Genomic DNA, 12,060 nt, shown 5'->3' on the forward strand with positions numbered 1-12,060 from the left:
GATTGTGGGTTCGAATCCCGGTTCACGCCGATTATGTTTCTAGGTTTGTCAGCACCAAACCCGTGCTCGTGGGTTTCACCAAAGTGGTAAACGTCTGAGACCTGCATCACATCGGGCTTTCCTCCCACATTAAGCTGACATGCCGCGATATAGCTGGAATACTGTTAAAAGCGGCGTTAAACCAAACTCACTCCTTTAGAGAATAACAGTTTTAAATGCAGTTTACATCCACATTTGTCACACATTTGAAAGATGAAAGGATCAATTCAGCTTGTTTCAGTTGTAATATAGCAAGTTTTTAACTTCATGCATTTTTTTATTACTGTCAAAATTTGATGGTTTTTTTTAATGTGAGTCTTCATCCTATGATAACCATTGCAGAAAGCCCCTGTGTTGATATGCTGCTTCATTTAGAGTCTCATTCACAACTCTCATCCTTCACAGGGAAACAGTGGTCTGAAACCTAAAGAAGGGGAGATAACCTCTAGACCCTGGCAGTGGCCGATCAACTACAGGGTAAGTTTAGGGGTTTGCCTTTGTCACTGTTGAGACAGACAGTCCCACGTAACCCTTTCTTGTGAAGGTTGAAACCAGGAACTTGTGATCTTAATGGCTGACCGCTAGGAGAGATTCTCGTTTCACTACAGTGACGACCTAGAGGATTGAGCATCAGCCCAGAAAGCCGAAGGTTGGCGGTTTGATCCAGACTGCATCATACCATACAATGTTAAAAGATGGTAACCTGCCTTGCTCTCAGCATTAAAGAGATAGAACAAGGACTGTCTGCTTTGGAGTCTGTATACTGTGTCTGAGTGGGGTATCCATGTTAAACTGTGGCATGGTATCTCAGTGTGCTAGCACCGTAAAAGAGGCGAAAATCTGGACTAGTTACAAGAAGCCACACACACAAACTGGATTCATGTCACTATATAAGTACAATCATCTTGAACACGATGTTAAACCTCATTTGACCTCACCTCACTGCAGTGACCTGGATCATCCTGTACCGTAAATCTTGAAATTAACGCAAGCGTGAATTAAATACGAAATATGAGAGTGACCTTTGTTTGCATTAATTAAATCTTTGTGTTTATTTCTCCAAAATCATTGTCAACAATGACACGCCTCACTGTACACTTTGGATAGTGGAAATACCAACTTGTATATAAACACAAACACGGTTTATTGAGCAGCAGTTGTAACAAGTATATGACAATGTCATTGAAAGAATAGGAATTACACAATAGGCATCCGGTGAGTTATCACTGCTGGGGACCGCCTCCGTGGTCTAGTGGTAGAGCGTCCGCCTGGAGAGCGGAAGGTCCAGGGTTCGATCCCCGGCCGCGTCATACCAAAAAACGTTAAAAAATGGTACTTGTTTATACCCTGTCTGGCGATCGACATTAAGGGGCTAAAACAAGGACTGGTCGGCTCGGAGTCAGTATACAGTGTCTGAGTGGGGTATTCATGTTAAACTGCGGCATGGTATCTCAGTGAGCTAGCACTATAAATCGGCATCAGTCTGGACTAGTACAAGCAGGCACACACACACGTGCATGCACGTTGCTATATAAGTGCAATAATCTTGGACGTGACGTTCAACCCAATTTCATCTCATCTCATCTCATATCACTGCTTGGGTCAAGAGTTCTACTCACTCATTCAAACTAGGTATCAATGAGTGCTCCATCTGTCCAGATAGACGCCACCCACGCAAGATTGCATCAAAGGCTGACACGGCCCTACGTGCACTGATAAGCAGAATCACACTTATCCTCAGATCTACAGCCTTTGTTTTGACATCTGCCTTCAAGTTTGTTGACACCTTCTCCGCATACCAATCAGTGTTAAATTATTTTATTGCCTTTGAACTATCTTAATGCCAGTCAACAGAATAAATATATAAACTGTCTTTAGGAAAACACTGTTTATTGTTTTGTACGGAAATGCTCTACTCAGCGCTAATAAGCGGAGGAAATTGATGTGTGATTGGATTATGGTAAGGATATGTATCATTCCACTGGGGAGGGAGGCGGATGGAGTTTCATTAATATTGAGTCGCATCTTTGGCCAGGGGTCAACCTCGCATCAATTTGGAGACACATTAATTTCAAGATTTACAGTATGTCCAGATCACGCTTTGTGCTTTCACTCCCACTTGTACCAACTGGTTTGTCTGGCTCAGGATTGATTGCAAGCTGTCCTCTTACTTCTTGCTCAAATCTGGATCTTAAATGGCATTATTTCATGATGAACTGCATTTGTCAGTCCAATTAGTGATATAATTGCACGTTCTTTGTTTCTGTAGGGTCAGATATTTTCTGCCAAGAACCACCGTATCTACCTCCTGGGTAATCCTGTCATCTTCTGGGGACTGCTTGTTATCAAGGCCTTGTTCCTCGTGTTCTTCGTTATACACAGGATAAAGTTAAAGCGTGGTATTCAAGTACCTGAGCCTATCAAAGGTAAGCGAGAGATAAGCGCCTCAAGTTGTATGATGTATATTATCTATTGATATTAATTATTCTTCATCATGAATCGTGTGCTGGATGTCCTCCTTTACACATAATGCACTGTGACCTACTTCATGCACTGTGACCTACTTCATGCACTGTGACCTACATCATGCACTGTGACCTACTTCATGCACTGTGACCTACTTCATGCACTGTCACCTACTTCATGCACTGTGACCTACATCATGCACTGTGACCTACTTCATGCACTGTGACCTACATCATGCACTGTGACCTACATCATGCACTGTGACCTACTTCATGCACTTTGACCTACTTCATGCACTGTGACCTACTTCATGCACTGTGACCTACTTCATGCACTGTGACCTACTTCATGCACTGTGACCTACTTCATGCACTGTCACCTACTTCATGCACTGTGTCCTACTTCATGCACTGTGACCTACATCATGCACTGTCACCTACATCATGCAGTGTGACTACTTCATGCACTGTGACCTACTTCATGCACTGTGACCTACATCATGCACTGTCATCTACTTCATGCACTGTCACCTACATCATGCACTGTCACCTACTTCATGCACTGTGACCTACTTCATGCACTGTGACCTACATCATGCACTGTCACCTACATCATGCACTGTGACCTACTTCATGCACTGTGACCTACATCATGCACTGTCACCTACATCATGCACTGTCACCTACTTCATTCACTGTCACCTACTTCGTGCACTGTGACCTACTTCATGCACTGTGACCTACATCATGCACTGTGACCTACTTCATGCACTGTGACCTACATCATGCACTGTGACCTACTTCATGCACTGTGACTTACATCATGCACTGTGACCTACATCATGCACTGTGACCTACTTCATGCACTTTGACCTACTTCATGCACTGTGACCTACTTCATGCACTGTGACCTACTTCATGCACTGTCACCTACTTCATGCACTGTCACCTACTTCATGGACTGTCACCTACATCATGCACTGTCACCTACATCATGCACTGTCACCTACATCATGCACTTTTACCTACTTCATGCACTATGAACTTCTTTATGCACTGTGACCTACATCATCCACTGTCACCTACTTCATGCACTGTCACCTACTTCATGCACTGTGATGTAATTCATGCATCATGCACTGTGACCTACATCATGCACTGTCACCTACTTTATTCACTGTCACCTACTTCATGCAATGTGACCTACTTCATGCACTGTCACCTACATCATGCACTGTCACCTACTTCATGCACTGTCACCTACATCATTCACTGTCACCTACATCATGCACTGTGACCTACTTCATGCACTGTCACCTACTTCATGCACTGTCACCTACTTCATGCACTGTCACCTACATCATGCACTGTCACCTACATCATGCACTGTCACCTACATCATGCACTGTCACCTACATCATGGACTGTCACCTACATCATGCACTGTGACCTACATCATCCACAGTCACCTACTTCATGCACTGTCACCTACATCATGGACTGTCACCTACATCATGCACTGTGGCTTACATCATCCACAGTCACCTACTTCATGCACCCTCACCTACATCATGCACTGTCACCTACATCATGCACTGTCACCTACTTCATTCACTGTCACCTACATCATGCGCTGTCACCTACACCATGCACTGTCACCTACTTCATGGACTGTCATCTACTTCATGCACTGTGACCTACATCATCCACAGTCACCTACTTCATGCACTCTCACCTACATCATGCACTGTCACCTACATCATGCACAGTCACCTACATCATGCACTGTCACCTACTTCATTCACTGTCACCTACATCATGCGCTGTCACCTACATCATGCACTGTCACCTACTTCATGGACTGTCACCTACATCATGCACTGTGACCTACATCATCCACTGTCACCTACATCATGCACTGTGACCTACATCATCCACTGTCACCTACTTCATGCAATGTGACCTACATCATGCACTGTCACCTACATCATGCACTGTCACCTACTTCATGCAATGTGACGTACTTCATCCACTGTCACCTACATCATGCACTGTCACCTACTTCATGCAATGTGACGTACTTCATCCACTGTCACCTACATCATGCACTGTCACCTACTTCATGCAATGTGACGTACTTCATGCACTGTCACCTACTTCATGCACTGTCACCTACATCATGCACTGTGATCTACTTGATGCACTGTGACCTACTTCATGCACTGTCACCTACTTCATGCACTGTCACCTACTTCATGCACTGTCACCTACATCATGCACTGTGATCTACTTGATGCACTGTCACCTACATCATGCACTGTGATCTACTTGATGCACTGTCACCTACTTCATGCACTGTCACCTACTTCATGCATTGTCACCTACTTGATGCACTGTGACCTACTTCATGCACTGTGACCTACATCACGCACTGCCAACTACATCATGCACTGTCACCTACATCATGCACTGTCACCTACATCATGCACTGTCACCTACTTCATGCACTGTCACCTACATCACGCACTGTCACCTACATCATGCACTGTCACCTACATCATGCACTGTCACCTACATCATGCACTGTCACCTACATCATGCATTGTCACCTACTTGATGCACTGTGACCTACTTGATGCACTGTGACCTACATCACGCACTGCCAACTACATCATGCACTGTCACCTACATCATGCACTGTCACCTACATCATGCACTGTCACCTACTTCATGCACTGTCACTTACTTCATGCAATGTGACCTACTTCATGCACTGTCACCTACATCATGCACTGTCACCTACATCATGCAGTGTGACTACTTCATGCACTGTGACCTACTTCATGCACTGTGACCTACATCATGCACTGTCATCTACTTCATGCACTGTCACCTACATCATGCACTGTCACCTACTTCATGCACTGTGACCTACTTCATGCACTGTGACCTACATCATGCACTGTCACCTACATCATCCACTGTCACCTACTTCATGCACTGTCACCTACATCATGCACTGTCACCTACATCATCCACTGTCACCTACATCATTCACTGTCACCTACATCATCCACTGTGACCTACTTCATGCACTGTCACCTACATCATGCACTGTCACCTACATCATGCACTGTCACCTACTCCATGCACTGTCACCTACTTCATGCAGTCACTTTTTTCACTCACTGTTACCTACTTCATGCACTGTGACCTACTTCATGCACTGTGACCTACTTCATGCACTGTCACCTACATCATGCACTGTCACCTACATCATGCACTGTCACCTACATCATGCACTGTCACCTACTTCATGCAGTCACTTTTTTCACTCACTGTGACCTACTTCATGCACTGTGACCTACTTCATGCACTGTGACCTACTTCATGCACTGTGACCTACTTCATGCACTGTGATCTACTTCATGCACTGTCACCTACTCCATGCACTGTCACCTACATCATGCACTGTCACCTACTTCATGCATCATGCATGCACTGTCACCTACTTCATGCAATGTAACCTACTTAATGCATCATGTGCCATACTTCCTGTCTTCCAGTGTACAATGAGAAGATGTTCCGGGCGTGCTGGTGGCTGCTGCTGGGCTGGGGGCTGCACTACCTGCCCTTCTGGGGGATGGGCCGCGTCCTGTACTTCCACCACTACTTCCCCGCCTTCCTGTACAGCGCCATGTTCGGAGGTACAGTAACAAATTTACTACCCGGGTACCCACACCCGTATTACCTGACCCTACCCAGGTACCCACTGTTGGTGTCAAGAGATAGGTACAAAATGTCCAATTGGGAATAGTTTGACAGTAGCCCTGGCAGTATGTTTTTAGATACACGTATAAAATGATGTGGTCATGCATACACTGAAGTTGACTGAAGTTTTAGCTTTGTTCAAACATATTTAAGTCAGAAGGAACGCGTTCATACCCATGGAGAAATGCGAACATTAGAAACTTAAAAGTGTCGTGTCACCGTGTAGTTATATAGTGAATATTTGTCATGAAACAATATATCACGTAACTAACCACGGATCCGGGTAGTCTTGTGGGTATCCAGGTCCTACTCAGTACCCACCCGACCCAGGTACCCGATTTACTCGTCCCAGCCCTAACAGTAACCTACCCATGCCACTTGTTCACTGCTGGGGATATTAGGCTAAGACACATGGGTGAGTGAGTGAGATGGGTTTAACGCCGCCCCTAACAGTATTCCAGTTATATCACGGCGTGTCAGCTTAATGTGGGAGGAAAGCCCGAAGTGATGCAGGTCTCACACGTTTACCACTTCGGTGAAACCCACGAGCACGGGTATGGTGCTGACAAACCTAGAAACATAATCGGGGTGAACCGGGATTCGAACCCACAATCATAGGTTTCTGGCGTGCCCAAGGGACGCAACTCTGCAGAGCGAATCGCGGCGCCTTAGACGACTGGGCTACCCGTGCCCCCCTAAGACACATGGAGTCTAATGACAGTGGAAGGGTTCAATTGGTTTGGAATCTGGAGATTGAGGTTGAGGTGGCAATTATGTTGTCATCGAGACTTAATTTGTTTTTACGGAAGAAATGACAACCTTATGATATTGGCATAACCATTACCATATTGTGAGCAGAATTCTGCCACTATGATAAAGTGAAGTATATTATTAAGTTCACAAAAACATCATTGCCATTAATTTTGACTTGTTATTGACCTCGCAACAGGAACTGTCATTTATAAAACCATTTGATATATTTAATCATTTGATTTAGCTTGCAAAGTTTGGATGATAATATACAATGTAAAAGATATATATTTTAATCAAAACCATAGTCAATCATGCTAACGGCAAATACGAATCTGCCTTTTGATTTGTTTTTCAAATCAGATTCTAATGACCTTGTATATCATATCATATCATATCATATCATATGATATCATATGATATCATATCATATATCATATCATCACATATCATATCATATCATATCATATATCATATCATGGCATCCATAGCCTGTCCTATTCTATTACTTTTATGTACCTGAAAACACCTGGTTTATGATGCTGAAACTTCAATACAATGGTCTCATTATTGGGTCAATCTATGATGAGCTTGGGCCAATCTTAGCGCTAAGATGATCGTAACTCCCATACTCCAACATAGGCTCACAACAGTCATATCGCTAATATTGCTTTGTGGAATGGGACCTGCCCTTGTTGCTGTTTTGCTGACACGTCTACTGTCTGTCTGTCTGTCACAGGTGTAATGCTGGACTACCTGATCACCCGATTCTGTCTGACACTGCCGGAGAACTGGGCGGTGAAAGTATTCCCCTGGCTGCTGGTGTTAATCATCTTTGTGCTGGTTGGCAGGTAATGTCCTTCATAAACATACATACAGTCAAGAGACTATCTACAGTTGGAAATACACTTCTGATAATACAGTTACCCTGTCTGGCGCTCAGCATTAAGGGGCTACCTCAGTGGTCTTGTGGTAGAGTGTCCGCCCAGAGAGTGGAAGGTCTGGGGTTTGATCCCCGGCCGTGTCATACCAAAAGACGTTAAAAGATGGTACTTGTTGTTACCCTGTCTGGCGCTCGGCATTAAGGGGCTAAAACAAGGACTGGTCGGCTTGGAGTCAGTATACTGTATCTGAGTGGGGTATTCATGTTAAACTGCGGCTTGGTATCCCAGTGAGCTAGCGCTTTTAATCTCATCAGTCCGGACTAGTACAAGCAGCCACACACACACACATGCATGCACGTCGCTATATAAGTGCAATAATCTTGGACACAATGTTAAACCCAATTTCACCTTACCTCTGATTATACACTTCTGATGTATCAACAGCAGTCATATGGCTGGAATATTGCAGAATGCGGCGTTAAACAACAAGCAAACAAACAAAATCTGACGTGCAATGATAAATGTAAACCATCAATCACGAAAAAAATGCTTATTTGCCCCAAACTTGAGTTCCATACTAATAGAAGAGGTGCTGTGCAAAGTTTGAATTTGTTATGTGGATTTTCTGCAAAAATGTGATGTTTTTTATGTTGTTAACTTCAACATTTGTGCAAACTATGACAAGAAAACTACTTCATGAATTCTTTTCCAATAGGGGGTACAGTTTCTATATCTAGTTTGATTTCAAAAAGTGGATTTTTGTGAAAAAAATATTGCTTTTTACATGTTTCGAATTTATGTTGTAGTCGAAGTTGTGGTAATAGTGAGCCCTGCTAATTTTTTATCTTGTTTAGTATGGGTTAAACATGCTAAAGCAAGGGTAGATAACTCTGAACACATGTCACCGTCATTGAGATTTGTACTTTGAGACAAGACCGAGTGAGCTTTTAGTATTCGGCATGCCATACACATCGAATCTTATAGAGTTTTTATCAACCAATAAAAAGCAGATATTCACCCAGTGTTTGTTCAGCGAAGATAGACATTTGTCACCTGGAACATAATAATAATAATAACTACAGATTTATATAGCGCTGGTATCCAGTTCGAAGAACTGCTCAAAAGCGCTTCATTTGAGTCTTTACAAAAAGAGACATTACTACAGCTAGGAAAACACAAAGCCTCAATACTCCAAGAAAGATTTGGTGAAAAGATAGGTTTTGAGTCTTGATCGGAACAAAGTAGGACTGTCAATGTTCCTGATATCCAATGGCAGCCTATTCCATAGCTCAGAGCAACATTGGCGAAACTCCGACCTCCAAAAGTCGCCGTTCTAACACTAGGCACAGAGAGTAGGGACTGGCAGCTTGATCTGAGAGATCCCCCAGGCACGTAGGGCGGTCGGGTAGCCTAGTGGTTAAAGCGTTCACTCGTCACGCCGAAGACCCGGGTTCGATTCCCGACATGGGTACAATGTGTGAAGCGCATTTCTGGTGACCCCCGCCGTGATATTGCTGGAATATTGCTAAAAGCGGCGTAAAACCATACTCACTCACTCCCAGGCACGTACTCTTCAAGAAGCTCGCTGATATAAGTTGGTTTTTGATTGTGTCTCGCATTGAACACAATCAGCATCACTTTATACTGGATTCTCTCATAGATTTTGAGCCAGTGGAGGTTCCGTAGAATCGGTGTGATATGGTCAAACGTTTTGGATTTAGTTGCTGTTGCTAAGTTGCTGTAATCTAACATTCCAGTTTCTACCTGTTCTACCCCCTGACGTTCGGCGCATCTGGTCCAATGGCCAATGAAGAAGGATCCGTGATGAGTGGCCTCAAGTGGATGGAATCGTGGGACATATGAAAGATGGTTGTGTGATGTACGAAAGTTTACTGAGTCCGATTGATGGTGTTGGCAGAGGGTATCCTCCAAGCCATTGCTGCAATACAAGATAAACCTGCCAGCATTTTACAAAACAAATGTCATTCAACCATCGTCGTCATCAACATGGTCCAACTTGATATTATATTTTCCTGAGCCTAAGGTCCTTTACATGTTTTTGTGCGAACTATACTGGAGTTCAGAATGACAATACTGGTCATTTATTTACAAAATACTTACTCTGTGTAGTTTGACTATTTTAATGGTTTTGTTATTTTTTACAGATTTTATGATCTGGTATTTTGTACATTTAAACCTTAAAGGGGAAGTGTACACGCAAAAATCCCTTTCTTTCTTTTTCTAAACAAAACGCAATTTTAGAATTAGTTAGTATCTGTGTTTGAAAATATACACTCATTTTTTTCACAGTGAAAGTAGGAAGCTCACAATAGTGTGAAAGTGATATGCCGTTATGAGGCCTTCGTTTTACGAGCGAAATAGGCCTGAGTTATCCCCCTTAGATTATGACGTAATTGGTGCCAATTCAACTGGGTCCCTGTCTATTCTCAACGCAAAAGATATCAAGGACCAGTTTGCGGTAAAACAACATGGCCTACGACACACTCCGGCGCAGTGGTGACTCAGCATAACACTATGCTAGCTGGCATCTGAGACGCAAGAATCACACACCTGTACCTACACCACGTGAAGCAGCTCTAACAAAGCATGATGACGTCATAATGTTTATCAATTGGCACCAATGACGTCATATTGCAAGGGACATGAGCCATGGTGTTTTTGTTATTGAAATAGAACACTTGGTAAATGTGAAAAATATAAATCGTTTTAGTGCAAAAAATATGTTAATTAAATATGAGGTTTTTATATTTTTGTCTATGACGCTTCTTTGTTAACACTTTTAATGTGGAAAAAGTACAAGAAAAAAAGGTTCATTTTTGTGTGAACTTGCCCTTTAAGCAAACATTATACTGAAGTCATTGAATCCTCAACTTACAGATCAGTTCAGTTTGTTTTGTTTCCCCCATTCTCGTTCTGACAACGGTGGGGAAATGGCAGCAGTGATGAAGTGATGTAGGAAGTCAAAATAACAAGGAGAGATGTCTGGGATGTATTCATGAAGTTATCAAGGACTAACGACTCAAAATCATATTTGGATGGTGTTTCAGAAAAATGAAATGAAATCCAAAACTGAGTGGTAAGATTCTCCCTGTGTTGACAAAACACTCGGCATGTAGAAAACAAAGACATCAAATGTATATGTCAGAATCCGGTGTTTTGTACCAAGCCATGTTCCTCCTCTAACAGTTTATCATGGTCGATTGTTGTATGTTGGATTATTTGTTTTAATTAATTATGGAGAAGTAGACCTGTATTTGTTATATCATTATATTTTAGACCTGTATTTGTTTTATCCTTCATTCTGAATGTCTTGTGCAATTACATGTTGTTAAAATACAGATGTACTCTTCTGATACAGTAGACGGCATACATGCTAGCAAACTTGAGTATGTGTGAGTCGGCCTGTGTTCCAGTAGACTGCTCTCTCATACTCTGTGAGATGCATCTTATATAGACTTGAGGTGGATCGAAGATGGATTTGAGGTGCATTGTAGATAGACTTCAGGTGAATCTTAGATGGACTTGAGGTGCATCGTAGACTGACTTCAGGTGATCTTAGATGGCCTTGAGGTGCATCGTAGACTGACTTCAGGTGAATCTTAGATGGACTTGAGGTGCATCGTAGACTGACTTCAGGTGATCTTAGATGGACTTGAGGTGCATCGTAGACTGACTTCAGGTGATCTTAGATGGACTTGAGGTGCATCGTAGACTGATTTCAGATGCATCATTGATAGACTTTAGGCACATCATAGACTGACTTAAGGTGAATCGTAGACTGACTTCAGGTGCATCGTAGACTGACTTGTTTATGCAGTAATTGGTTCATTATTGTGTTTGTATAACAGACCTGGACCCCGCTTCAGGAAGCAGTCTTAGCGCTACGGCTATCGTTGATATATGTAAACTATGGGCGTTACAATCATCTTAGCGTTACAACTATCGTAATGGGCGGAATCCCGCCATTTCTATGGAACATTTTTTTATGAATCCCCCTAATCTCTGCTCCCCCACCCCCCTTCTTAAACAACCTTTACCCATACAACAATCATGGGCGGATACAGAGGGGGGGTGCCCACCCCCCTTTTTTATTTCGAAAAAAATCTTTATTTCTGTATAAATTACCACCA

At 42.9% G+C, this 12,060-nt stretch overlaps 1 protein-coding gene across 1 annotated transcript in view; it reads left to right on the top strand.

Annotated features, from left to right (window-relative positions):
- The window catches only part of LOC139443232 (protein O-mannosyl-transferase 2-like), a 48,071-nt gene extending 36,381 nt beyond the window's left edge, over window positions 1–11,690 (top strand). The window contains exons 16-20 of the mRNA XM_071224205.1: window positions 445–516; window positions 2,309–2,465; window positions 6,071–6,211; window positions 7,765–7,876; window positions 9,667–11,690. Coding sequence (XP_071080306.1) covers window positions 445–516; window positions 2,309–2,465; window positions 6,071–6,211; window positions 7,765–7,876; window positions 9,667–9,772 — 588 coding nt within the window. The 3' untranslated portion in view covers window positions 9,773–11,690. The remainder of the gene's footprint in view (window positions 1–444; window positions 517–2,308; window positions 2,466–6,070; window positions 6,212–7,764; window positions 7,877–9,666) is intronic.
- Window positions 11,691–12,060: the final 370 nt, after the last annotated feature.

Source organism: Haliotis cracherodii, unplaced genomic scaffold (assembly GCF_022045235.1).
Source record: "Haliotis cracherodii isolate W230 unplaced genomic scaffold, xgHalCrac1.p SCAF_5, whole genome shotgun sequence".
Classification (NCBI taxonomy): Eukaryota; Metazoa; Mollusca; class Gastropoda; order Lepetellida; family Haliotidae; genus Haliotis; species Haliotis cracherodii.